The 27,886-nt window shown below is 55.2% G+C and overlaps 1 protein-coding gene across 1 annotated transcript in view; it reads right to left on the bottom strand.

Annotated features, from left to right (window-relative positions):
* The window catches only part of GRK5 (G protein-coupled receptor kinase 5), a 217,268-nt gene that overhangs the window by 11,287 nt on the left and 178,095 nt on the right, over positions 1-27,886 (bottom strand). The window contains exons 5-12 of the mRNA XM_047824946.1: positions 20,715-20,815; positions 18,630-18,722; positions 13,935-13,998; positions 12,900-13,040; positions 10,174-10,364; positions 6,239-6,276; positions 4,446-4,535; positions 1,857-2,065 (exon numbers count right to left, since the gene is read on the bottom strand). Of these exons, the coding sequence (XP_047680902.1) occupies positions 1,857-2,065; positions 4,446-4,535; positions 6,239-6,276; positions 10,174-10,364; positions 12,900-13,040; positions 13,935-13,998; positions 18,630-18,722; positions 20,715-20,815 (927 nt within the window). The remainder of the gene's footprint in view (positions 1-1,856; positions 2,066-4,445; positions 4,536-6,238; positions 6,277-10,173; positions 10,365-12,899; positions 13,041-13,934; positions 13,999-18,629; positions 18,723-20,714; positions 20,816-27,886) is intronic.

Below are 27,886 nucleotides of genomic sequence, written 5' to 3'. Positions count from 1 at the left end.
GGGGTTGCTCTGGTTCTCTGAGTCCCCGACCCTGACCTGGGATATTTGGTGATGCTCTGACCATGGCTGATGACTTCCTTCTTCTATCCTTCGCCCAGTTTGGCCCCACCGGACAGACACCTTGCGTCTAAGCCAAATATTGGCGGGTCTCTTACCCCAGTTTTCAACTGTCCTTAGGGTCCCACATTTCCACCTACCTGACTTCTGTCCCCCACCCCAACTCTGGCTGCCATGACTCCTTGGGTTTCTGGGAGGCCCAGGGGTGCAGGCAAGTGCCCGGCTACAGGCCAGCCCACAGGCCACATGGTTTGGGTGTGTGTCTGCAAGCCTCCTTCAGTGACTCCCACACATGTCTATGGCAGATCTATGGGTCCTCTTTTTTGGAAGTGCTCAAATGGCAGATCTTGCCCCAAATCCTTCTTCCCATGGCTCTGTGACGTCAGACTGAAGCCGGTAAGAGGAAGTGGTCAAGCAGTGAGTGGATAGCTCCAGAGAGGGTCCTCCTCAGGGTGGGGAGCTGTGCCACACAGTCCCTGGGCCACTAACAGTGTGGCCTTGGCTTTTCTGGAAGCAGAAGCTTCACTACTTTAATCAGCATGTCGGGCCTGCTGTTCTAAACACTCCAGCCTCATGGTTTATACACACGAGTCAGAGAGGTGGCAGGGAGGGCAGCCTCACCCCTGCTGTCTGCTGTTCCAGGTGCAGCAGCGCTCCAGGGAGAGGAAGTCTGAGGGCTCATGGGTACCCGGAGTGGGGCATCCAGGCCCTCCTGTCCATGCGTGGCTGGCACTGGAGGGCAGCTGCCTGGGGTGGGGGTGCAGCACAGTTGGGCCTGCATCAGAGGGAGAGGCCCCAAGGGGACACAGGCAGAACTTGGGAGCCTGAGAGCCAGGTGGGGCCATTCCCCCCACAAAGCCTCTGGCCAGGGTGAGCCCACTTGGGCTGGGGGGGAGGGGCAGCAGCCAGGGGTGGACTCTCTCCCAGCCCCACTTCAAAAAAAAATTTTTTTTTAATGTTTGTCTTTGAGAGAGAAGGTGGGGGGAGGGGCAGAGAGAGGACGACAGAATCTGAAGCAGGCTCTAGGCTCTGAGCCATCAGCACAGAGCCTGACACGGGGCTTGAACCCACGAACTGTGAGATCATAACCTGACCCGAACTTGGTCACTTAACCGACTGAGCCACCCAGGTGCCCCACCCCCTGCCCAGCTCCATTTTTGATGGCTCCGGTCACTACTTCCTCTATCAGGCTTCCTAGCCCCAGTCTGGTCCTGCCCACCCAGCTTGTCTAAACGGTGCTCCCCATCCTCACCCTCCCCATGGACGATGAAGTCCCACGGTCCTTAGATTGGTGTCATGCAGGACCTAAGCTAATGTGGCCAGCATTCCATAGAGTGGAAGGAAAACTCTATTGTAAGATGTTCAAAGACTGAAAATATCACCACCCCAGCACCTGCATTGCACCTGCTGGCCTCAGTCAGTGCCTGGGGATCCAGAGTTTGAGGCTGTAGGGCGCCAAGGTCGAGGGTCCCTTTGTGTCTTGGGGAACCAGTTGGGACCCTCTCCTTTCTCCCAAGATGTTGATTTGCCCTAACAACGCCGGATCTGAGTGTCTCCCGCAGTTCGCCCCAGCCCCTTCCCTGTCATGGGGCCTCCCTGCCTGCACCCCAGGCCTTCTCCTGGCAGCCGTGGCTGACCACCCCGGTCCACGACCAGGACTGCTCGTCCCTCTGGCTCAGTGCTGCCACTACTCCTACCCCAGTGTGCCTGACCCTGTCCCTGTCAGCCTGTTTGCGCAGGAGGGGAGACACCACTGGACAGCCAGCCCGCGGGCAGCGTCTGGCCCACCAGGAGCTCACCATTTTGCAGATGGACTTGGCCTCCTCAGAGAACTTTGAAGAGTACACCTCCTCCGTCTCCAGGACGCGGCGGTCCACTTCCTCCCGCTTCACCTTCTCTTTGCGGCCCCGGAATGGCGACTGGCCCTCGATCATCTCATAGATGAGGCAGCCCAGACCCCAGTAGTCAGGGCTCAGGCCGTATCTCTGGTTGTTCAGGACCTCTGGGGCTGGGGGTAGAGGGGGGGAGTGAGGGGAGGTAAGAGAGAGCTGGCGGCAGGGCAGAGTCAGGGCACACGGGGCCAGGGTTGTGACTCACACCAACTGCATCCACGAGTGATGGTGTTGCTCACAGAACGCCTGAAGCTTCATGGCAAGGACACGCTTCCCCTGCTGACTCCTACTCACCAAATGCCATAAATAGCATCTCTTCCAGGAAGCCCACCCTGACTGCTCTCCTCTGTGCTTCTGGCTTCAGAAGCTTGATCACAGTGGATGGAAATGGCCTGCTCCCTTCATGTCTCCCCGACTAGAATCTGAGCTGCCTTATTCACTGCTGTGTCCCAGTAACAGGTATGACATCTGGCACAGGGTAGGTGCTGCACACATATTTATTGTCAGGAAGGAAAGTGTGTCCACCCAAAGAAAAGCGGATTTTAAGTTTACCTGGAATTCAAACAGCCTCTCACTATGGCTTCCCCACTACTTTGATAAAATGAATTTTAGATTAACCATAGAAGTGCAAAAAAGGTTAAGTTTCATGTCTTCAGGCAGGTGACAAGGATCCAGAGGCAAATGCATCCACACATGTGCTGGATAACACGTATAACAGAGGCCCTGCAGATGGAGGCAGGCAGCACTCTGTGCGAGACAGACATACAGGTACACAAAGGTGTGCAGATCCATCCTTCCTTCCTTCCTTCCTTCCTTCCTTCCTTCCTTCCATATATCCATCCATCCATCCATCCATCCTTCCTTCCTTATATCCATCCATCCTTCTATCCTTCCTTCCTTTCATCCATCCTTCCTTCCTTCCATCCATCCACACATCCATCCATCCACCTATCCATCCATCCATCCATCCATCATTGTTCCATCCATCCACCTATCCATCCATCATTCCATCCATCCATCCTTCCTTCCTTCCTTCCATCCATCTTTCCTTCCATCCATCCATCCATCTATCCTTCCATCCATCCTTCCTTCCATCCATCCACCCATCCATCCATCCATCCATCCTTCCATTCTTCCATCCACCCATCCATCCATCCATTCATCCATCCATCCATCCATCCATCCATCCACCCTTCCATTCACCCATACTTCCTTCTATCCATCCATCCATCCATCCATCCATCCATCCTTCCTTCCTTCCTTCCATCCATCTTTCCTTCTTTCCATCCATCCATCCTTCTATCCATCCACCCATCCATCCATCCTTCCATTCTTCCATCCGTCCATCCATCCATCCATCCATCCATCGTTCCATCCATCCACCTATCCATCTATCCATCCATCCATCCATCCATCCATCCATCCATCCATCCTTCCTTCCTTCCATCCATTCTTCCAGCCTTCTATCCATCCATCTATCCTTCCATCCATCCATCTCTCCATCCATCCACTCATCCATCCATCCATCTATCCTTCCATTCTTCCATCCATCCATTCATCCTTCCATTCTTCCATCCATCCATCCATCCATCCATCCATCCATCCATCCATTCTTCCTTCCTTCCTTCTATCCATTTATCCTTCCTTCCTTCCTTCCTTCCTTCCTTCCTTCCTTCCCTCTATCCTTCTTTCCTTCCATCCATCCATCCATCCATCCATCCATCCATCCATCCGCATTTGCATGGGTACACACACAGCCACATATACATAGATACACACAGGTTCCCCAATAACATGCAACCTGAAAAGGACCTTCTAGCAGTAGAGACAACACACAGTATCCTGTACAAGTGCTGCTGGCATGAGCTTAGTGGAGGACAGCAGGATCCTCAGTACCCAGAGCTTTCTGGAGCCTCCTACCCCCTGGGACAAGTGGACATGTGTGTGAGGTACATGCAGGAGGAAGCCCAGGGGATGCCCATCACCGGAGAGGGATTCAGGAGGACCAGATGTAGCTCCAGTCTTTTCCCTGCAGCCCCTAGGACAGTGGTCCTAGAGTAGGCTTGTGGTGGGGGGCTGGGGGGCAGGGCAAGGAGGCTAAGGCTGGTCTCCACTTAGCATCATGCCTAGTGACACAGCAGGTGGTGCAGTCCTCTCCTTTCTGGGCCTTTCCTAGTGGACTCACTCCTCTCAGGGGCCCCCTGAAAGGCTGCCTGCCAATCACCAGACCCCTACTTGGGTTTAGCCTCTCCCAAACAGCACCACGTGCCTGCACTGACTGTTGATCCTGAGAGTGGCTTGGCTTTGAGGTGCAGGTGGGGCTGTGGTGGGGGGCTCAGAATGCTCAGTTTAGGCAAGATGAACCCTGGGCCTCAACGCTCCACCCGCCCCAGCTAAGACCTCCCACTGCCTGCTGTGGCTCCACTTCTGATCAGAGCTGCATAGAGGAGGGAGGCCCAAGAGGTGGGCTCAGGGAGGGTCCGGGCCTACACTCACCCATGTAGCCCACGGTGCCCACCCGGCCGCGGATCAGGTCTCCGTCGGGAATCTTCACAGCCAGACCCAGGTCTGAAATCCGAATGTGGCCTGAGGCGGGGAGAGCAGAGTCAGCGGGTCGCTGGGACAATCAGTGGACACATGGCCCACCCTGGGCGGTCCAGAGACTTGCTTGCCCCTGGTCAAGGTACACAGGCTCTCGTCCCCAAGAGGGGCATCCCAGTCAGCCACCTCAGGGTGACTGCAGACCCTTGGGGGCATCCAGGTGTCAGAGGATGTGGGTAAATCATTACTTTACAGGAGGAAAACATAAAGACGGGAAAGGATGTCTGGATTTGGCTGGACGATGGCCAGCCTACCCATAAAATGCCCTAATGGGCTTCTTGGAAGGCTGAGATCACCAAGTTTAAAAGACCTTGGCCTGATTCTATGATTGCTTCATGGGAAAAATGTGAGATTTTCCTGAACTTTTACAGTTTGCTTAAGGGGAAAAATTATAAAGCAATTCGGGAGGCAACTCCCTGTCCTTCCCTGTTGCTCTTTGGAGGTTCTTTGCACTCTGCCTTTGGAGAGACAAGAGTGAAGTCATCCAGGCCATGGGGAGACTGAGATGAAATGGAATCCAGGACTCCCCTCCAAAGGCCAAGATGACACAGCGCTTACAGCTCTGTCTTGTTTGGCGGCCCACTGAGGCAGGGTCATGGCCACACCAGGGCCCCACAGCCCGGACCCCAGTGAGGTCCAGTGTCAGGGACTCCCCACCAGGCCAGAGGGGTGCAAACTCCCTGGCTCAGCAGCCCTGATGAAGGTGGGGAGGGGAGAAGAGAGCACACAGGTTCCAGCTATCAGGCTGCAGATCAGTGGTGGGCATGGTTCTGAGAGCAGCAGAAGAACCCCAGTGTGGACAAGAACCCCAGTGGGCCCTGGGCTCATCCAAGAAGGGCGCAGGCCCTGGGCCCTCTGCCCACTTCCCCACTCAAACCTCTCTCCAAGTCACCAATGACCTGCCTCCCTTTCTCCCTCCCCCTGCCGGAGGCTGCCTGGCATCTGAGGCATGCTGGTCTCAGCTCGCCACTGATTGCTGGGTGACCTTGGCTTGTTGGCTCCTCTAAGCCTCAATCTTGTCATCTATAATATGGGCACAGGGATGCTGGCCCTGCCCCCTCTGCAGAAGTGGGAACATCTAGTCTGATAACAGATGTGAACACCATTCCCCAGGTGTGAGGGGCTAAACATGTTACCTGTGGGTGTGTACATGTGTGCATATGCATGTGCGCACGCACACACACACACACACACACACACAGGAAAACAACAATGATAATGCACAGATAATGCCTAACACATTTAGAGCTGGCTATAGCTGGTGAAACAATTGCCCTTTAAGCTATTTTATTGGAGCCTCACCTCCACCCCACCCTCTGAAGTAGGCAGAACAGGGCCCATGTTTCCATTTCACCAGCAAGGGAGATGGGGTACCAGGAAGTTGTGTGAGAGTGAAGTACTTGCCCAGGATCTCTGAAATTCTGGACTCCTCAGTCAGTGCTCTCCGTCTCTCTGTCTCTCTTTTGGCCAAGCCACACCGCTGCTTCACCATGCCCACTGCCTGCCCTGGGTACCCAGGATTGGGGAGAGGGAGTGGGTGCTCTCCCTCTTTGCCCACTGCTCTCCCCCAGTCCCAGGGTCGTGCCTCTGAGAGTCTCTGCAGGAAGGCCCCCTGCTCCTTTTGAATTATGATGCCCTCCTTGGCTACAGAGCAGGAAAGGGGTTTCCCAAGCGGCTCCCCAACTTACCATAATCATCTAGCAGGATATTTTCGGGTTTCAAATCTCTGAAAGAGGAAGAGGACAAGCATGTGAGTGTGGGCACTCTCAGCACCAGGGCATGGCGTCTGGGTTGACTTCTTGCCGTGTTTCCTTCCCATCTCTTGGCTCAGGCTGTCTGGTCTCTTTCTGGATCCAGACAGTCTTGGACTAATTTCCTTCCTCCCAGTATGTAAAACAAATGCCGCTGTTGCCATAGGCATCTTCCCGACCTGGAGATGACTGGGAAGGGGTCAGGCAAGGGCCAGCCCTGGCTCCTATCCACACACTGACCACACCAGGGGCGGAGAATACTTCTGGCTGGTGTGGTGACAGACCCCTCTAGGGCTGGGAACACCCGGAGGTCTCAGGATGCTCTGGGATGCCCTGAAGGCAGAGCGGGGCCTGGGAATTAGGGAGGAGAAGTTACTGAGAACACAGCACCAGCTGTAGAACTGGGGCAGAGAATTGTAGAGGGCAGACCCCCTTGGGGAAGGAAACCCCTTGTCCCCCAACTCCAGCAGAGTCATAAGCCCAAGAAAGCACAGCTGTAGGTGTGCCCGTCTCCATCTGTCCCTCCTCTCTTCTCTCTGATGACACAATCACTCTTCATAATAACAAGCCCCTCCCCATCCAACTGGGGTAGGGAGGCAGCAGCAGTGTCTGGTTTTACTAGAAGGTCCTTTCCACGGGCAAAAGAACAGCCAGTAGGATAGCATGTGCCACTCAGTTAAGCCATTAGCATCTGGATTGAGGATCCGACTCTCCACCAACTGGCTTTGTTTATTTAACTGCTGGCAGCTGTCCTCATGGGGAATGGTTAATGTGTTCAAATCCAGTGGGGAAGCCTCACAAGGTGATAATGCGTTTGTATGGGGTTATTTATCACAAATAAACACAAATACTTTGTTGCTCTTATTTCGCGTTCTTTGATGTATTAACCGTTCCAAATAAGGGCAAGAGCCACCCTCTCAGTAAGCCAGCAGCCACAGGGTTGGAAAGATAGCTGGCGGCCTAGGGCCAGAGCCCAAACCCATGGAGAGGCCACGGCAAGTGGTCCAAGTGGTGGAAGCCAGGGAAGCGCTGTGGTTCTCTTCCTCCGAGAATAAGGGCCAGAGCTTGGAGGACCGCCTTTCTTTTTGTTTTAAGAGAAAAGCCATCAAGTGGGGATTTCTTTTTTCAGCCCAAAGGGAATTTTTTTCTCTTTTCACTTGAATGAAAACAAAACAAAAGCCTAAATGGGGAGAATGTTGGGGGGGGTGAGAATGTTGGGGGGGTGAGAATGTTGAGGGGGTGAGAATATTGGGGTGTGAGTGTTGAGGGTGTGAGAATGTTGTGGGGGGTGAGAATGTTGAGGGGGTGAGAATATTGGGGTGTGAGTGTTGGGGGTGTGAGAATGTTGTGGGGGGTGAGAATGTTGGGGTGTGAGAATGTTGGGGGGGTGAGAATGTTCAGGGGGTGAGAATATTGGGGGGTGGGAATGTTGGGGTGTGTGAGAATGTTGAGGGGGTGAGAATGTTGGGGGTGGGAATTTTGGGGTGTGAGAATGTTCAGGGGTGAGAATGTTGGGGGTTGGGAATGTTGGGGTGTGTGAGAATGTTGGGGGTGAGAATGCTGGGGGTGTGAGAATGTTGGGGAGTTGAGAATGTTGTGGGGGAGAGAATGTTGAGGGGGTGAGAATGTTGGGGGTGTGAGAATGTTGATGTGGTGAGAATGTTGGAGGGTGAGAATGTTGGGGGGGTGAGAATGTTGATGGGGTGAGAATGTTGGGGGGTGAGAATGTTGGGGGGGTGAGAATGTTGAGGGGGTGAGAATGTTGGGGGGTGAGAATGTGGGGGTGTGAGAATGTTGGGGGGTGGGAATGTTGTGGTGTGAGAATGTTGGGGGGTGGGAATGTTGGGGTGTGAGAATGTTGGGGGGTGATAATGTCGGGGGTGTGAGAATTTGGTGGTGTGAGGATGTTGGGGGCGTGGGAATGTTGGGGGGGTGAGAATGTTGGGATGTCAGAGTGTTGGGGTGTGAGAATGTCGGGGTGTGAGAATGTTGGGGGGGTGAGATTGACAGGGGGGTGAGAATATTGGGGGTGTGAGAATGTGGGGAGGTGAGAATGTTGGGGGGGGGGTCAAGACCATTCCTTCTTGTTTCAAAACGTTCTTGGACTCCCAAGATCATCCCTGCCAAGAGCTCTGTGGCAAAGGTCTCCAACTGGGGTGTGTATGTCCACTGGGTCTGCGGGAACAGTCCAGGGGGTTCTCTGTGGGCTGAGGTTTTCAAGAACGTGTATTTCTAGACCTCTAACCTGAGAAGGCCCTGTCCTGGCATTCTCTGGGATCTCCCCACCACGTGCCCTTTCTCAATGGGCAGATTCCAACTGACAGAAGAAAAGCAGGCTCCTTCTCGCTCTGATTGCTATGGTGTCCTGCTCCAGGACCCCAATCAGAAATGGGTCCTACTAGGGGCACCCGGGTGGCTCAGTCGGTTATGCGTCCGACTTCGGCTCAGGTCATGATCTCGCGGTCCGTGAGTTCGAGCCCCAAGTCAGGCTCTGTGCTGCCAGTTCAGAGCCTGGAGCCCGCTTCAGATTCTGTGTCTCTGTCTCTCTCTGCCCTTGCCCTGCTGGTGCTCTGTCTGTCTCCCTCTCTCTCTCTGCCCCTCCCCCCACTCAAAAATAAATACACATTTAAAAAAATAAAAAAAAAAAAAGAAATGGGTTCTACTAAAATCGTTACAATGGCAACTTAACACAAGTTATTTTAACACTGAGAGCCTATGGTGAAAGGAAATTAAAATAAAAATCTTATATATATCCATCCATTTCAGGTCCACATGCTGCTCAATGATAGACTTTTAGGCCAAAAAAGAGATGATGTTATAATAACATTCTGTGGGGGAGGAAGGGAGTGGGGAAGAGAGTGATAGATCCCTCACCTTTAAAGAGTTTTCATGGATTTTTTATAATTAATTATTAATGTTTATTTAATTTTGGGGGGGGATGGACAGAGAGAGGGAGACACCAAATCGGAAGCAGGCTCCAGGCTCTGAGCTGTCAGCACAGAGCTTGACATGGGGCTTGAACTCACGAACTGTGAGATCATGACCTGAGCCAAAGTCAGATGCTTAACCGGCTGAGCCACCCAGGCACCCCTGTCAGGCGTTTTGACTTTAAAAAAACTATTTTCTTAAGTCTATTTATTTATTTTGAGAGAGAGCGCATATGCAGGGGAGGAGAGAGAGGGTGAGAGAGAATCCCAAGCGGGCTCCTTGCCGTCAGTGCGGAGCCCAATGCAGGGCTTGAACTCACGAATTGTGAGATCGGGACCTGAGCCGAAAGCGGCGCGAGTGGGACGCTGAACAGACTGAGCCACCCAGGCACCCCGTCATGCATTTTTGGTGGAAATCCATTTGCTGTAGCAATTAGATTCCACTGGATACCTTCAAAAATGCGATGTTAATTGCTGAGCTTCAAAATATCAGCCACTGTTTTAACAAATGATACACTATTTAGGATGTGTCCTTGATGTATGAGGGCACACAGATTTTCAAATTTCCTTGAGAGGGGCAGTGAGAAAAGTTTGAAAACCACTGCTTGTGGAACCCATAAAGTCAAACAATATGGGATGGACCGAGGTCCGTGCTGCTGTGGTGACGATCCTGCTGTCTTTCTGGGACCGGCTCACCGAGCTTCTGGCGGGCCGGGCTGGAAGGCACCGGTGGCCTTGGCCCATCCTCATCAACTCTGAAGGACTAGCACCTCATACACTTGGCCCCCCAAGCAGCCCGCCTCACTTACGTGGTCCAGGGCGTGAGTTTCTCTGGTGATGGCCGGGCCCCGAGTCCCAGGGCGGGGGTCCCTGCCTGACCCCGGGTGTGGAAGGTCAGCCCCCACTCAGCCGCTGGTGGCGGGACCAGGCGGCGAGCCTGCTCACCTGTACACGGTGTCCTCCCGGTGGAGGTCTTCCAAGCCACAGAGGATTTCTGCCGCGTAAAACAAGGCTCGCTCCTCCTCGAAGCCAGGGTTGCCCATGTTGTAGATGTGGAACTTCAGGTCACCCCCGTTCATGATGGTCAGAACCAAGCACAGCGCGTCCTTGGTCTCGTAGGCATAGGCCAGGTTGACCTGGGAGCACAAGACAGCCCTGCAGTGAGGTTCCAGCCACCGCTATCCGCTTCCACTCTTCCTCCTCAGGGTCCTCGAGGCTGGAGGGGGAGGGCCGGAGTGGGGGGGGGCTCTCAGCAGCTTCGTGCCACCGCCCTGCACCCGGGCAGCCTCACGGCACCGCTGCCCATTGCCCCTCTTGGCTGACGAAGGACTCGGACCTTCCAATATGGCGGTTCCAGGCGAGGAGGCAAAGCGGGGGAGGGCAGGCTGGTACTCGGCCCTTTCGGGAAGCCTGACAGATGGTGCCTGTACGTTTACACAGACAAAAGCACGTGCCTGCCTCATTTAGTTAAAACTGTGGGTTGCCTTAGCTGGCCAGTTAAGAAAAGCGGGGCCCAGATGCCTTTTGGGCTGGGGTCTCATTGTCACGGGGACACTGGGAGCAGGCTGTGGAGGTGGCCAGTGGGACTCTATGAAGTGGAGCGCAGTTTGGCAAAGACTGCCTCCTCTTGCACGCAGGACACATCCGGTCAAAGGGACCATCAACAGGCAGGACCTAGTTCCTTGCCGGTGCGGACCAGCTGCCCAAGGATGGATGCAGGCCATGAGACTGCGGGAGAGGCGGCAGGGCTGGGTCTGAGGCAAAGTACGCTGGGTGGTTCTCGTCCCTCTCCGCTTAGGGAGCCAATACAGATGAAATCTGGCCACCACGGACCAGGCTGGGGACAGGCTGGGCCATAAAACTCGGATGCAAAAGTCAGGAACGATGGGAATTATTTCTGAGGGAAGGAAAACAGAACGGGAGCCGAGCGGGAGGGCTCTGGGGACTGTGCTGGGTGCCAGCCTCTGAGCTGGCCCTCCCTCCCACACCTGCCTACGATCACCAAGGAGGGGCTCCTGGAGGGGACTCCCTGCCAGGGGCAGGGGGCAGGGCACGGTGGAAGGCGGTCTGGGTCCTTGATGATGTGCCACCCCATTTATCAGGCACACGGCCCTTCTCCCCGGAGGAGGACCCACCATCACCAACCCCTATGAGAGCCAGTGCTGCCCCTTCCTTTAATGATGGGGGTTCCACAGGCAGCACTGAGGCAGTGACCTATGGTCCCAATTGAAGGGAGCCGGCAGCAGAGAGGAAGGTTCTGGCCTCAAAGAGGCCTAGGGCCAAAATGCCAGCTGGTGGGAGCACAGAACCATCACACTGCCCAGGATGGGGCCGGCAGCCGAGGGCAGCCTGAAATGACGGGGAGAATGCACGCTCCCGTCCCCTCTGAGCGTCGCCTTACGGAACCACACCCTCCGGGGAACGACTGAAGCACTGGGTTGGTGGCCTCTCTCACTCCCACACAGCTGGTGGGCGTTTAGCTGGCACAACCTTCACGGAGAGCCATCTGGGAACTGCTTCCAAATGGAAAACGCGCACACCCTCTGACACTGCCTTCCTCCACAGGGAGTACATCCTACGGACACACGGAGATGTGCCAAAGGCATGTTCAAGGGGTGACACGGCAGCCTTGCTCGCAGTGGCTTGGAGACCAGAACCCATCTGTATCTGTGGGGACGGGCTGAACAGCTTATGGTTTATCTCTTTGCCGTGTCGCAGGGGATGGTGTGCGGCGTGAAAAAAAGAGGTGCCGCCGTAGATCTGGCCACAGGAAAAGACCTACAATTTAAGGGGAAATCACTGCAGCGAAAGATGTCTGGTAGGACTCCCCTGGCTAAAAATAATAAAGCCCATACATGAATCAGACATGTTGGAATGGCTACCCAAAGACAGAGGCTTTTGTTTTCAGTTTGAGCCTGTCTGTGCTGTTTGAGTGTCGACCCTGTACATATATATTGTTTTTTACAGTGACGTGTGGCAGAGGCATTTCGAGCTGACCAAACACCCACGCACTCTTCCACACCTCCCTGCAGCTGGTTTGTCCCTTGCAGGGACTGGTTCTGGCCAACAGCCTGTGGGCGGAGTGAGGGATGTTCCTGCAGCTGAGGCAGTGAGGGTCCCTGGGCAAGCCCCCCCCGGCACACGCTTTCAAGACTCCAGGTGGGGCAGCCGTAAGGTGGGGGAGGGTGGCCGGATCTGGCTGGACCCTACGTGTGTGACGCTGGCCCGTGTTGTTTCCAGCTACTTCGAGCTGGGGGTTAGTTCCTGCAGCAGAGCCTGGCCTGGTCATGGTGACACAAGGCACATAAACAAGATGGAGGCTCTCCAGGATACTGACGCTTAGGTCTCCCCTGTGATGAAACCAGCCTACAGGGATCTGTGGAAACAAAGCTCCTTGGCCGGGCCCAAGGTGGGCTGCTTTTGTCCCCTGAGGAGTTTCCCAGGTGGTCCCGGAGAACAGAGGCCATGGTCCCACACAGAGGGGAGCCAGGCCAGTTCTAGTGACAGGACCAGGGCAGCCACAATTGACCACGAGTAGCCTCGTGATGGAGGGAATGCCTGGCTGCCTTTCCGCAGCTCATTGCTGCCACACTGGACGGCCACTCCTTTCCCTAGGCACGGAAGCCCTGGTCACCAGAAGGGTGGCCTGTCGCTGGGGCCTGGACACTCACCACAAACTGGCTGTTGACCTTCTCTAGGATCTGCTTCTCGTTGAGTGCCATGGACTCCCCTTTCCTCTTTTTGATCCTCTTCTTCTCCAAGCGCTTGCAGGCATACATTTTACCCGTGGCCCGGACCTGGCAGGCACAGACCTGAGGTGCAAGAAAGACGACAAGGGTATGGAACAGGTGGAGGTCTGCCCCAGGCTCTTCCGTGGCTGGGTCTGCAGGGCTGGGAACTGATACGCCTAAGGGTGTTCCCAGTCTCGGGGCCCAAGGATGCCTGGCCTTGGACCCACCCCTGCCCCAGGCCCTGCCCTCAAGATCTGGCTTTAGTGCCCCCTTACCCTCCCTCCTTCATCCTTCACATGAATCCTGGCCCTTGAAGGTGCACCATCAGCCATTTACACAGATGTTTAGAGGACTGGCCAAGGCCTAAAGTACTGTCCCTCTCTCAGAGGCAACTAGATTTTCTCCGTCCCACGCTTCCAACCGGATGTGGCCGTTGCTAACTGGGGACTTCCAGGCACCAGCTGCTGGTAAGGGAAGCTTGTTTTGGTGTCGGACCCCTAACAACCCCGACTTTGTAACTCAGCAGAACGGGAGCCGGGGCATTTGGGGTCTCGTCTTCTGGACTTCACGCCTCTTTGGTTGTGTGACCTTGGCCCGGGTCATCAACCATTCTGACCCTCAGCTTCCCTCATCCCTAAAATGGGAATAACAAGGCTTGCCTCCCAGTCTGGGAACATCAGACGAAATACAACAGCACCTATTAACAGCAGCATCTGGCCACTCCTCCCTCCAAAGACAGCTAAGAACACCCGTTTCTCCTCTTCAGACTCAAACCCTGACTGAGGCTGGTTCCAAGAGGACCTCTGTCCCACGGGCCCTGCGGCACAGCCTCGTGTCTCACCTTGGTGGCACCTCCAGGTCCTACGCCCCACACCCCCTCTCCACCAGGGGGCGCAGGGCACTGTAGGTGCCTCCGGAAGGGACAAAAACAGTGACAGAGTCTGGGAACTTCCAAAGACGTGGACGTTCACTCACCTCCCCAAAGCCCCCTTTTCCCAGCACTCGGTACTGCCGGAAAGTGTTCTTGGTCACCGGTTGCCTGGAAAAAAGCAAGAATCCAACATGGCTCTCAGGGTGCAGAGATGCAGAATCCACAAGAAATCAATAGCAGCAACATCGCACAGCTTCCCGACCGAGCCAGGAATCCTCCCTGTGGGTGGGACCCCCAAGGACCGGCTCCACGGCTGGGTGTTCACATCCCCGGCCACCCGCCCTCGGCCCCCTGCGGCTTGGGACACCTGCCAGTCCTCGCCGGCTTGGAGGGAAGAGTGGAGGCCTGGAGATGTGCACTAAAGCTGCTTCACCACACTTTCCGTGTGGTTCCCCTCTCTCTCCCCAGTGAAAATCAGGTGGCTAAGCTCAGAAAGAAGCTGTGTTCTCTGCAGGGAGAAGGGAGGGGCCCAGGAGCCACAGAGGTTCAGTGTCCCAGGGAGGGCACAGCAGTCCTCCCCACACCTGCACATCTCGCCCACCTGCCCACCTCCGGTCCCCAGGGAGAAAGGCTGCTGGTCATCCTTTACCACCGGTCCCCAGCCTTTCCACCCCTGAGGGTCCCTTTATCACATTTCCCCCTGAGCTCCAGAACACTAGATGGTCCTGTCTGCCCAAAGCGGGATTTATGAAGTAATCATCGCTTTGTGTCTCCTGACCCCCCATTTTAATTAGCTGAGGCCATTTATGCTGTCTAATCAGGCAGGCCCTCTAGGAGGCCAGGGTGGGACTTCACAGAGTAAATAATCAGTCATCTAAAATTGCCTCGAAGAACCCCATGGTGCAGACAGCTTGGGCTTTTTCATCACTGGCCTGTTTGGTTAAAAATAACCAGCTTCCTTTCGCCCCGCCACCCCAGCTTTTCTGAGGTATAACTGACAAACGGCACCCAACTTGGTGTTTTGATGCACGTACACAAACGATGCACGTACATGTGAAACGATCACCACGATCAAGCTAACCAACATTCTGTCACCTCACGTAGTTACCGTTTTTTCTCTTCCTCTCTCGCTCTCTCTCCCTGGTGAGAACACTTAAGATTTACCATCTCAGCAAATTTCAAGCACACAATACAGTACCGTTAACTAGTGTTACTCACTGTACATCAGATCTCCGGAGCGTATTCATCTCGCACGATGCACTGAAACTTTACACCCCTTGACCTACATGTCTCCCCATTTCCCCCACCCCCAGCCCCTGGCAACCACCAGTCTACTCTGCCTCTAGGACTCTGACGTTATTTAGATTCCACATATAAGTGAGATCAGGCAGTATTTGTCTGTGTCTGCCTTATTTCACTTGGTGTAATGTCCTCTGGGCATCCCCCCCCCACCCCCCGTTACCATAAATGGCAGGATTTCCTTCTCTTTGAAGGCTGAATAATATTCCGTCGTATGTATTTGCCACACTTTCCCTCCCGTGCTCCTGGCAGCATTATTCACAACGGCGAAGATATGGAAAAACCTGAGTGTCCTTGGACCATGAGCGGCTAAAGAACAACCCACTTTTAGGATGCTGAACTTAGCTCTTGGAGCTCCAGGACTATTTCTGAGCATCCGACCCCACCCCAGAGGCCGGACCAGGGCAGAGGCCGGGGTGTGACTGAATTGGCCCAAATAATTGGGTCAGCTTGGGAAAGACCAGTGAGCCTCTGCTCACCCAGCAGCTCCTGAATGAAGCTTCTGTGGAAACCTTTCCGGCTGCTGGGTCCTGAGGAGGATTTGGATTTCAGGTCCCGGGCACCACACTTCTCTCAGGACAGTCCTGAGACGCCAGGGCTCTGCCTGGAGTTCACACGCCCTGACCCACTCTCTCTTCTGTTTCTTTAGGAAGCGGGGCCCGCCCCTGCTGGGAGCACAGGGCCGCCCCTCCGCAGGGCTCTCCCCGGCCCCATATCCTTCTGCACGCGAGCAAACGGGCTGCAGCGAGGCCTGCCATACGGCTGCACCCGCCATGTGGCCCTGGGAAGCCTTTCCACAGCCGCCCTCGAAACCACATGAAGGCGCCCGGGCCTAACAGTTTACGATACATGGAGAACAAACAGTCGGTCGACATTACCACAGAGCTCCTCTGCTAGGGGAAATGAGTGTAATACAATTTCTGAGGAATTTCTTGGTTAACCTTGGGAGGGAAAAAAAAAATCCCTTTAATATTTCAACAGGGCAGCACCAACAGGCCATGATCTTGTTAGCAAAAAAAAAAAAAAAAAAAAAAAAAAAAAAAAAAAAAGGAAAGGGAGGAAGCAGGCTGCTGTCAGTCACTTGGGGCATTTCTAGGCCAGTCCTGCCCTACCGGCTTCAACAACTTAACGCCCACAAAAGGGCCGGACTTCTTTGCAGCCAGCGCACGGATTCAAAAAGTCTGTTTCCCCATTTCGAGTGTTCAGTACAGACAAGTAAAATGCAAGCCAGTGGCCACAGCTAAAGGATTCTATTGGAACAGAGTGCTGGGTGGAGTGAGACTGGGTGAAGGGCTGGATCAAGAACCTTGGGTTCAGGTTCCAGCCGTGCCAGGCCCTTGAGCGTGAGCCAGGGTCAATCGATCAACCTCTCTGAGGCTTGTGTCTTCAGTAAAATGGAGATACTGAAAAGGCAGCTTTGTAGGCTGATGTAGTCAGACATCCTTACTAAAACTCCAGGAATAAAGGACATGTCTCCTCTGGGGGTCTTTATGGCAACAGTCCCCGCTGCTTGAAGCACCTTGCATGCACACTAATGTGATCCTCACGCCTGCCTCAGGAGGTGGGACTGTCCCCCCCTCTGCAGGTGAGAATGCCGAGGCTCTGAGAAGGGAAGTGAGTTGCCCCAGGTCATGAGGGCGGTGGTGGTGGTGTCGAAGCCGGGATCCCAAGAAGGATGTTGCAGAGCCCACATCCCGCGTCTCACACCCACACTGCCACCCTGGGAAGGTGGGTACAGATCGGGTCGTGTGGCACACAGCCTAGGGCTCTGGGGCGGGGCGAGGGGACACGATGACTACATCCCCACCAGACTTTCCTGTGATCATCAGAAACACAAGGGCCAGCTGTTCCTTCCCATATCAGAAGCTTGAGGATGACGGCCACAGTGACACTGATGACCTCAACGGTAACCACAACAACCGCATCCAGCAGTTTGACTTCCTGGGGCCAGACGGCTGACCTTTCTGGAGCACTTGCCTTATTCTAGGCGTGGACTATGCTTAGTTCATCTCATCCCCACCCAAGCCTACAAAGGCAGGCACTATTATTATCCCCATTTTTCGAATAAGGAGACTGCGGAGGGGAGAGGTGAGCAACCCTTCCTGAGGTCCCTCTGGAGACGGTCGAGCCGGGACTCAGACCCAGACTGTGGCTCTGGGGCCCTCCGCAGGATGTCTGCACTGACCCCTCACTTCTCTGGCTCTCCTGGAGCCATGATGTGCATGTGCGAGGGGGCCAGTGGCAGTGAGTGGCCAACAGAGAAGACTGTCCCCTGTTCCACTGTCAATTCCCACCAGTGGGGGTGGAAAGAAATGCCCCCCCAGTGGTACAGAACAGGGTGTTTTCCTCTGGGCTTCCTGAAGTGGGAAGGGAAGGGTCATGAATGGGGTTTCTAGGGCGTTCCTGTCCTGCGGCTTCCTCAGAGTCTGTAGGGCACTTGGCCAGCAAAGGTGGTGACACACAGAAGCAAGATGGCTCCTTGCCTTCTAACCAAAATGTGCCCAGATACCCATGAGCGTCGGAACTCTGGCACAGGGAACCCTGGGCTGTGGGAGGGGATGCTCCCACCCTCGTCCCGCAGCTGAGCCCAGCACGGATAAAACGTAGGCATCGCCCTGTTCTGCAAATCCTGCAACAACATGGTAGGCAGAGCCTGGTGCTGGGAGTCCCCCTCGGCTGCACTGCTCGCCTGCTGTGTGACGAGGCCAACCACGCCCTCTCTGTGGGTCTCCCTCCTCATCGGTCACATGGAGGCCGCAGCTGTCAGGCCAAGCCACCGCCATGTCTGCGAGAGCACTTTGCAGCAGAAAGGCAGCAAGTAAAACAGGAAAAGATGCTTGGTCTCACCCGTTATCAGAGATGAGAACATAAACAAGAAGGAAAGCCCGATGCTCACATGGGAAGGCATGAGACTGGTGTTAATGAAGCTGAGAGGGAAGAGGGCACTGGGGCACTGGCGGGACTGGAGACGAGGGCAGCTGTTGGGAGGGCAATCTAGCAGTCCCTCGTGGTTTAAAAGCAATGCTTTGTGACCCAGACATTCCTCTGCTATGGACGTACTTACGAAAGGGCAGGAAGACATATGTATAAAGCTATTCATTATTTAGGGAAGATGGTACACAAAATTGAGAGCAACCTCCATGTCCATCAACAGGGGATTGGGCTAAATAAGGGATGTGTAATTCGTCCAAAAATATGGCAGCTCTTTATTCACTGGCAGAGGAAGAATTCCCAAAGACAGTGAACCAAAAAAATAAGGATAAGTATGTATGCACGTATGAGGGTGTGAATCGCGTGTACCTTTAATAAGAACAGAGCGTTTCTAGAAGAATAGCCAAGAACTTGAGCAACGGGAGGAAGATGGCTAATTTTATTTGAACCATGGACCCATGGAGGTAACGGATTTGTATGTGGGTTTTCAGGTGACAGGCGTGTACTCTTGCCCCCTGCCCCCCACCCTGGCACACACTTGTAGGTGGGTGTACAAGGGGAGCACTCACCTTTCCAACCACTTCCACTGGAGAAAGCGATCAAAATACATGCTGTCCAGATACTCATGGAATGGTTCGCCCTTCAGGTAGTCGTGGACAGACCTAGCTCGGAGGGAACCAACAAACATTTTATAATCCTGACCTTAAGCAGATGGGCGGAGCCATATATCCAGCAGGTTAACCACCAGCCTCAGAGGCCCAGCATCCTGCCAAAGTGATGGGCTGATCCTACAAACACTTACTGGGTACCTGCCACAGCACTGCTCTAGGCCTGGGGTACAGCCGTGAGCACGAAGTTGGCATCGCGATGTGGGACACAACCAGCAAGTAACAAACATCTAATAAACCGCTGCAGAGGCATGTGCTCATGAGAGAGGGTTAAGTGAGGTCCACCCTCCACCCCCGGCCATGTAATCATGACCTGAGCTGAAATCAAGAGTCGGATGCTCAACCGACTGACTGAGCCACCCAGGCACCCCAAGAAGGGACTCTTGAGCTGCAATGAGGACAGAGGAGTACTTAACGGGGTGCAGGGGTGTGTGGGGGGTAGGGGCAGAGCAGGGATGCAGCCCCTGAGATCCCAGGCTCTGGATCTGGTCCAGGACCAGTGAAGCCCCTGGTAAGTTTCCATCTCCACAGCTGAATTTCCTGGTCGCCTGCTCCGGGCCAGGCCCGGAGGGAGGGTTCTGAAACTGGCTGCAGGCAGGGATGGATGTGCTTCTTCCCTTTAAAAAGTGGCAACGTTGGGATGCCTGGGTGGCTCAGCCAGTTGAGCGCCTGACTCTGGATTTCAGCTCAGGTCATGATCCCAGGGTCATGGGATGGAGACTTGCATTGCGCTCAGAGATTCTCTTTCCCCCTTTCCTCTACTGGTGTGTGCAGCCTGGGCTCTCTCTTTCTCTCTCCCTCTCTCCCTCAAATAAAAAAAAAAAAGTGGCAATGCCGACCAAGTGTAGCCCAAGCACTTGGGACCTGCAGATGGCTGCGGCAGGGCGGGGGTGGTGCAGTGCGGGGCATATACAGTAGAGGCATGTAGGACACTGTGTCCCGCCAGACATGACAGCAGGGGCCAGTGTAGGGAACCAGGTTGTCCACTCCCTCGGGGTCACAGTGAGAGCCCAGGGACCTCACCCACTGTCAGATCTAACCCTCAGCCAGCTCCAAGAGGACAGCAACCACGTTTGTTTCTGCTTATGGGGGGTCTCTCCCTGGCACCTACCAGGGCTGGGTCCCCAGCTGGCCCTCCCCAAATGTCCATTCTCATGATGGTGCTCCCGGCTCTTCCCACAGTGCACAGGGGCACTGGTTTTCCTGCCTGGCTGTAAGCTATCTGAAAGCTGGGACTGGGTTCTTGCTCACCATGGTACCCCCTGTGCTAGGTGTCAGACACACAGCAGGTGCCTGGTTGTCTGTGGTACAAAGGCTGACCAAGGGCGCACAGCAAGTCCCCAGACTCATCCAGAGGTGATGAGGCTCCAGAAGATTTTGGTGCACATACTGGCTTATGCGGAAGGGTACACATGTGGACACATGAACGTGTGTGTGCCTAGTGGCTCAGGCCTTCGTATTACGTGTGTGAGGGACCAGTGGGGACTTCATTGGTGCCTGGCCAACAGCACATGCACCGATTTGTCTGCTATTGCGTCAGGATCGCTGTATGGCCTGCAGACAAGGTGATGGGGTGACTGAGAAGGCGGCCTGTAGCCCCCCTTCCTGCAGCAGCACCACCCAGCTCTGGTTGGTGGTGGCAGTGGGGGTTGGGGGCTGGGAAGGACTTCCAAACCACCCAGACGGGGTCAAGTTTTTACACATTCCTCTGTCTCAACAGCCTGGAGACCACTTGCTTTCAACACCCTTTGAGGCAGATGTTTTCTTTGGACTTGGAACTTTGGTATCTTTTCCCTTCATAAGAAGTATACAAACAGCTGGGTGGCTTGGCTGGGGCCCCCGGGCACTGAAGCCCTGCCCTGGTGCCCAGCACGCCAGGTGTGGGGGAGAGGCAGCCTCTGTCAGTGGCGGGGGGGAGGCTGTGTGGCTGCCCAGAGGAGGCTGAAGGGCCCCGATGCTCGGTCTGGGGAGGGAGCGAGCACTTACTGTGCACAGGCAGAAAAGACTTCCTTGCAGGGCCTCTGTAGGAGCCTCTCCTCCGTCTGGGAGACCAGGTCCTGGCCAACTTGGGCTATGAAGACTGGGGACTGGAGGAAGAGAAGAGGGGGGCGTCAGTGAGGGGCAGGAGCGGAGCGCCACCTGGCCCTGGGCCACGCGCAGTGTGGTCACTTGGCTCCTCTGCAGAACACGGATAATGATGTCCCTGTGTCCCGGGCTTGTGGTCAGACTCAAATGAGATGTGTGAGAGCTCGTGGTTACGGGGCTGTGCAACGAGGCCTGGCTGGTCGGGGAGCCCCCTGTGACCTTGCTGATGAGCCCTGCCCGTGCTGGCCTGTCTGCTCAGCAGGCAAGGGGAACACCTGCCCAGTCCTCAGGGCCTGCGTGACAGGGTCTGGAATGGCAGAAGGGCCAGCAAAAGGACAGCGCCCGGGGAAGGGTGCTCGGCGGGCACAGCTTCAACTAACAGACGGGGGTTCGGATCCCAGATCTGCCACCTGTAGCTGTGGGACCTTGGTCTGGACTCAGCCCCCTGTTATCGGGAAGATTATCAGGAATAAGAGTGTCTCCCCAAGAGAATCAGTGAAACCTCTGGCTCCGGCATGTGGCCCAGATGTGACACCTGGTGGAGGATGTGCAATAAACATCACCGCCGTCATTTCCTTCTCCTTCCAGGTGAAGCTGTGTGTGGCCTCAGCGTTTCAGCTTGAAAGGACAGTTCTGAGAGTTTCTGCACCCAAGAGCAGCGGTCAGCTCTGGGAAGGTGCTGGGACCACCAGAAGGCGGCCTCACCTTCCCTCTTCCTGCGACCATTCACCCTCCATCAGCTGTTCGTGCACCAGCTGGGCCACAAGCTGGGTTTTTAACAAATGGCAGGGATATTTGAGAAAATTGCCAGGAGTGGGCTCAGACAGAGGGGAAGTAAATACACCTTTCTCCCCCAAAGATGCTGAAATTGGAAAGGCCTGCTTTCTCCTTTCAGCTACTGAAATGCGACTATGGAGCTGATTTCCCTGCTAAGCCCACTGGGCAGTGTCTGTGTGTGTGTGTGGCGGGGGGGGGTCCATGTGAGGGGCGCTGGCAGTAAGGGGTCCTGATGAATGAAATCAGTGGCTCATTTTCTATTCATCAAGCCTCTGAAAGCCCACATTCCTGAGTTCCTTCCTTCTTTCTTCTCTCCTAGGTCCTGCCCCCTCTGGAGGAGGGCCCCTATGTGGGGGAGCCTTAGATGTTGGGGGGGGGGGGGTGGCCGCAGTGACGTCAAATGCCGTGGGCGCACCCAATTACACCACACAGCAGGCTTGTTTGCCATCACCAGTCCTGGGTGGTTGTGGTTCTCTCCCACCTTGCCTCCCCTTCTGTCCCTGGCCGTACCTCCCTCCCTAGCTAAAAATATTGATAAGTGGAACTGCAGAAAAGCAGCCTGTAGCGTATTGGCTTCTGATGCTCGTTTTGCAGAAATGATGCTCGATGTTGCAGAAGGAGCCCAAGACAGAGCAATGGGAGCCCCACACACCGGTCCACCCTCTGCCATTGGCCATTTTGTGCCTCTGTCTCCTCCTCTGTTACAGGAAAGGGCTGCTGCAGAGATGCTCTGTGGGTCTTTCAAGATTCAGGAATTGATAGTTGTGGAGGGGGGGCGGGCAGGGCTGCATCTAAGACTTGGGGAACTTTCTTGGGAATTCTGGCAGCTGAATCTCTTGGGGATCAGTAACTCTGGGCTACTTCAGAGCAATCGGATCCTAAAACAATACCCAGAGGCCACAGGCAAATTTGCTTCAAGAGAGCTGATGGCTGGGCAGCCTTGGTTTGAAGGGCCCGGTGCAGGGCTGGTGTCCCTACTACATCACGTGAAACAAGGTGTTGTGCCAGGACGCGACTCGAATCTGGGAGGACTCAGAGATGCTGGGCGGGACGGTCATGGGGGGGGGGAACCACCATTTCCTGGACCTCAGAAGAGGCACCTGAGTTGCCCACCTGCATGCAGTCCGCTCTGCCCGTCTTGTCACCCGACTCCGCCCAGGGAGGATCCACCCTCACCAGCAGTGGCTGAAGCTGGTGTCGGGCACATTATGAGGGTGTTAAAAGGTGAAGCCAGGGTAGCCCTCAACTATAAATCACTTTTTCTCCAGTAAAGACAGAAAACACAGAAATCAGGCAATACCCTAATGGGGAAGTTCTCTCTGGGCATCTGTGGTGATGTATAAAAGGGGCTGATTGAACTCAATGGCTCTCAAACTTTTTTTTTTTCTTTTTTACTAGCAAACGTCTTTTTTCCTCTTCCACATGAAATTTATCTACAGATCCAGTATTTAAAATCAGTGGAGGGGGCGCCTGGGTGGCGCAGTCGGTTAAGCGTCCGACTTCAGCCAGGTCACGATCTTGCGGTCTGGGAGTTCGAGCCCCGCGTGGGGCTCTGGGCTGATGGCTCAGAGCCTGGAGCCTGTTTCCGATTCTGTGTCTCCCTCTCTCTCTGCCCCTCTCCCGTTCATGCTCTGTCTCTCTCTGTCCCAAAAAATAAATAAATGTTGAAAAAAAAATTAAAATCAGTGGAAATAACTTAATGGGTAGCCCTGGTTTGCCTCCACTGAAAGCCAACTCTGGTCAGGCACTGTGAGAAATACCTTATATGCATTATTTCATCTAATCTCTGTTAAGACTCTGTGAGGTAAATACTATTATAATGCTCATCTCACAGATGAGCAAGCTGAGGTTCAGAAAGGTTAAGTCACTTGCCCAAGGTCACCCAGCCAATAAGTGGCAGACAGGCGATCTGAACACAGGTTGGGTGGGTGGGTCTAGAGCGAGTGTGGTTGAAGGTGGGGGCATGTCTGGGCCCCCTGTGCTCCTCCCACTCACTCCCCCGTCTCCCAGGAGTCCCTTAGCCCTCAGGATGAGCAGGGCACTGTGCAGCCCTCCAGCAGAGGCAGGAAGAACTGAAATGGAGGATGATACAGCTCAGGGCAACGAGCTCCTGGGCTCAGAGAAGGAGATCATTAAGGGGCGAGGTCATCTAGGAAAGGCTTCATGGAAGACAGGGTCAGAGACCAAGCAGAGTTTGGGCTCAGACCTCCCACTCCTCATGGATCTTTCCACATGCCTGGATGACCGCACTCTGCTTCCTTCCTAAGAAGATGGGAGGGGCCGTGCAGGGTCTAGAGGTGACCCAGCTGTGTGTGTGAGGTCACACTACTCTCTCTCTCTCTCTCTGGGGACGCTGCCCATGGCCAAAGCCCCAATAGGAGTTAATTTGTAGGTTTAACGACCATGGGTTTAAACTCAGTCTCTGGCTCAACATGAAGAGATTAAGTGATTCCCACCAACCCTCCTTTCAAGTGACTCCAGGGACTAACGCCTCTGCCAGTAAGGGAATCAGAAGCTGTTGGCCAGTTTAAGCTGGGAGCCGAAACCCAAACCCACCAGGAGAGTGACACCTAGGGGACATTTCAGTGGGACATTTGCAACCTGCATCAGTAGAATCGGAGGGTATCGGTCCTTCCCCTCCAGGTCAGAGAAGTCAGTTTCCAAGGGAGACACATTAGGAAGGCTCTCCCCAGTCCACAGGCAAGGTCTAACACACCCCATAAGACAAAGTGCCCCCAGGCACCCAGAGCAACCACAGCCCAATTCGCCCCCTGTGGCTTGAAGACAGAATTCCACAGTTTCAGATCTCATTCCAGGAAGCTAATCCTTTCTGGTCCCAGGAGGCTTTGAGAGGGGCCGGGGAAGGGAGGGGTGAATCCTTCAAGGCCAGGTTGGCTCTGGACAGGAATGTCACCCTCACCGTGAGAAGGCTCAGGGATGCAGGGGGACTACGGCTAGCAGTGTGGCCCTTTCTGCAGGAACTGTCCCTCTGGGATGAAGCAGAGGTCAGGGCAGGGAGAAGGGTGGGAGCCATCCTCCTCCATATCAAAGGTGTCCCCCTAATTTCTAATCAAACAGAAAAGGCCCTATGGTCCTTAGATATTTGCAGGGCTGAAAGCGGCCAGGAGAGCAGGTCTAATGGAGGTCTCTGCTAAAAAGTCCCCTGGGGCCAGTAGTACTTTGAAGTGACGCTTTATTTCTTTGGTCACCAGATGGTCTCCTCAAGTAGCTCCAGCCAGCAAGCCTTGATTTGTAACACAGCAGTGTGAATCTAGGCATCAAGTTTCCTGCGAAAGGTGTGGAATTAGCTCTTGGTGGTACACCTTCCGAGGACAGGAAGAAGGAATTAGGGACAGGGTTTCTCTGCTGGAGGCCCTGTCGTGAATGCCTGGCCTCCTGATGGTCTTGGGCACTGAAGCTAACCAGCTGGCCAACCGCCATGTGATCGTATGCCCAGCCCTGCCAGAAAGCCCACTCTGATGACAGTCAGGATGACCCCCAGCTGCTCTTAAGGAGTGCTCCATGGCCAACTCCTAGGACAGCTTAAAACAGCAAGACATGCCTTGGGGACATGGCTATGCTTGCCAGGGGCTGCTCTCCATCCCCCCCCCCCCCCCCCCGCCCCCCACCCCACAACTGACAAGAAAGAACTCAGCTTCCTTGAGGAACTGTAAGCTGCACGGGGCACCTGTCCTGCCCCTGAAATCACAACCGGAGCAAGAGAATCTGTACTGTGCTCCCCTCTTTGGCTAAGGCTCCTCCCCACTGTTTTCCCCCAAGGCTGCTGGCGAAGAGAGGGGGCATTAAACCTTGGGTGTGCTTTATTCACCCTCCGTGACTCTGTGCCTCTGGATAAGAGCCCCCCTCGCCCCCAGGGGAAAGAACCTGCTCCACCTCCTTTGGAGTGAGAAATTGACCTTGAATCTATCTCCGGTAACAGAGGAACTTGGGCCCCTCTTGGCTGGGGACTGGCTGCCAGCACCGCAGCTGGCGGGACAGACTCGGCACGTGTGTGCTGGGTGGTAACTGCCCCTCCGAATCCCTCAGAATATCTGCTCCCTCTTACCTCCTGCCCTGGTGGCCCAGACTCACTCTCTGCCGTTCCTGATGCTTACGCCACGGGTTCTGGGGATACGGGCAGCTCCTGCCGTCCGTGCTAACCAGAACCCATCTTCTCAGGCAGCAAGAGGTGGAGGCCACGTGGGTGTTTCTCTGGGCACCACAGCAGAGCGAGCAGAGCCCCTCCTGCCGCTTTGAACATGGGGAGGGAAGACCCTTGAAGGGGGTGAATGGGGCCAGTGGGCTTCGCACCATCACTGTCCCGTGGGTCCCTCTCCTCCCCTTTGTTCCCACCCTGGCTGAGTGTCACGCTGCCTCTACTGCTGCCCGTGACCCTAAATTCTGACAGGTGGCCCAAGCTAGACTCCTCTTACCCTCTGCTCCTTCCAGAGTAGCCTCTGCAACACTGAGGCACAGTATTGACGACCAGTAACGAATCAATGCCCCGGAGGCCTCAGGATTTCTAAAGAGAAGGTTGTAAGGGGAAGGATGGAGGGGGTGGGGGTGGGGGTGGGAGAGCTGAGGACTTGGCCTGAAGCTGCATTTGTAGACCCCACTCCCCACCTTCGCTCCACACTTGGTTTGGGTGACTTCCGGCTAACAAAATACCCGCGGGAAGTCTAGAACTACCCCAGGGCCACTGGGCGCTGCGATTGCTCAGGGGTCCACCCTCCCAGGTCATAACTGCAGCTTCCTAAGGGCCTTCTGTGCGACACCCGAGGCAGGACAATCCGGGCGTTTCAGGGACTGAGGCAGGGCTAGAGAGGGACAGATGGTGGTGGGGAACGCAGGGGCCTGGCCTCTGCAGGAAGCCACCCCAGGGTGCTTTACTCAGTACAAGGTGCAGGAAGCAGCTGCTGATCACCCACCGCACCCAAGGCTCTGCCTCTTGGGGGGCGCCAACACCCATCTCAGTGACTTCACAGAGAGCTGCTGAAGTCTCAGGGCAGCCCAACCCCAGCTCCGCTTCCACAGCCCAGGTCCTTCAGCCTCCGCCCGCCCAGGAGTCTGCCCACACGGTGGCGCCACGGAGCCCCTCGCTGCGCGCTTCCCTGCGCCCTCACCCCGCGGGGGGCCCAGCCTCCCCGGCCTCCGAAGAGGGAGGCCAGATGGCACACCTGAAATAATTACCCAGTGATTCATCTCAGACCTGAGGCGTGCAGCCCTTGCCGGAACGGTTGAGGGGGAAAATGAGAAATCGGCCCGGGAGGGAGCCCCGGGGAGGGAAGGCGAGAGCTGGACCTTGAGGGAGAGGCCGGATTTACGCAGGTGGAGGAGGCTGGCACGGCACGGACAAGGGCCAGGAGGCCGCAGAAAGCAGGGAGGGGGTGCGCCGGGTGAGGAGAACTCATCTAGAAGATGTTAAAAAAGCAGGAAGAGCCGACGCACACTGCCGTCTCCGCGAGGCTGTTTCTCCCGGACTGCTGAATCGTTAGCCCGAGGGTGGCACCCTGAGAGCCCTGCCGTCGGCTGCCCCAGCGGCTGCACCTGCTCCCCCTGGGCACTGCTGTCTCCCTCTGCATCGTGACAACTGGCAACACGAAGGGATGTCATTTCCCGCATGAGTGAGGAACTCCGCGTGTCTGAAAACCTTGTTCCTGAAGCATCCCCCAGCTTCAAAGTCTCGTGTGTAAAGACGTGAGAAAGGGGATCAGTTGTATGTGGCTGGTGTCTCTGGAGGCAGCCAGGGATGGAGGCATGGTTGGGCTGTGAAAAGCCCTTCAGAACTACCTCCCTACCTCCTTAGTAGTTGTCAATAATCCTGAAGTGCCCCTGGGGTCACCCTCAGAGCCTTCTGGAAACACATGCCCTGCACTGTTCACAGATTCAGGACCCAAGGTGGAACAGGAGGAAGTGATCACAGAGGGCTTTCCTGGAAAGACCTGTCAGAGTCTAGCTGGTTCAAGCCTCTCATAGCATAGATGTGTTAACAAGACAAGGGCCCAAGAAGGAAGGAGACCCCTCCAAGGTCATACTGTGGCCCATGGTACAGCCAGCAGTAACACCTGGAGGTCCGCTATGGCAGATCTGAGTGGACTGAGTGGATCTGAGCTGCACTGGCTCTAAACCAGGGGTCCTGAGCCAGCTCTAGGGGAAGGGCGTAGCTTTGGTCTCGTTGGACCCACTGAGATCCAGCTTGTCCCTCACCTCACAGAGGGGACATGCACATACAGCAATGCCAGCCCTGGTATCTCTCTCACCCACCCCTCCTCTCCATCCCCCACCTCACTGCCCTG

This window comes from Prionailurus viverrinus, chromosome D2, assembly GCF_022837055.1.
Source record: "Prionailurus viverrinus isolate Anna chromosome D2, UM_Priviv_1.0, whole genome shotgun sequence".
Taxonomy (NCBI): domain Eukaryota; kingdom Metazoa; phylum Chordata; class Mammalia; order Carnivora; family Felidae; genus Prionailurus; species Prionailurus viverrinus.
The sequence above is the reverse complement of the archived record's forward strand: the minus strand, read 5'-3'. Positions and strand labels throughout refer to the sequence as shown.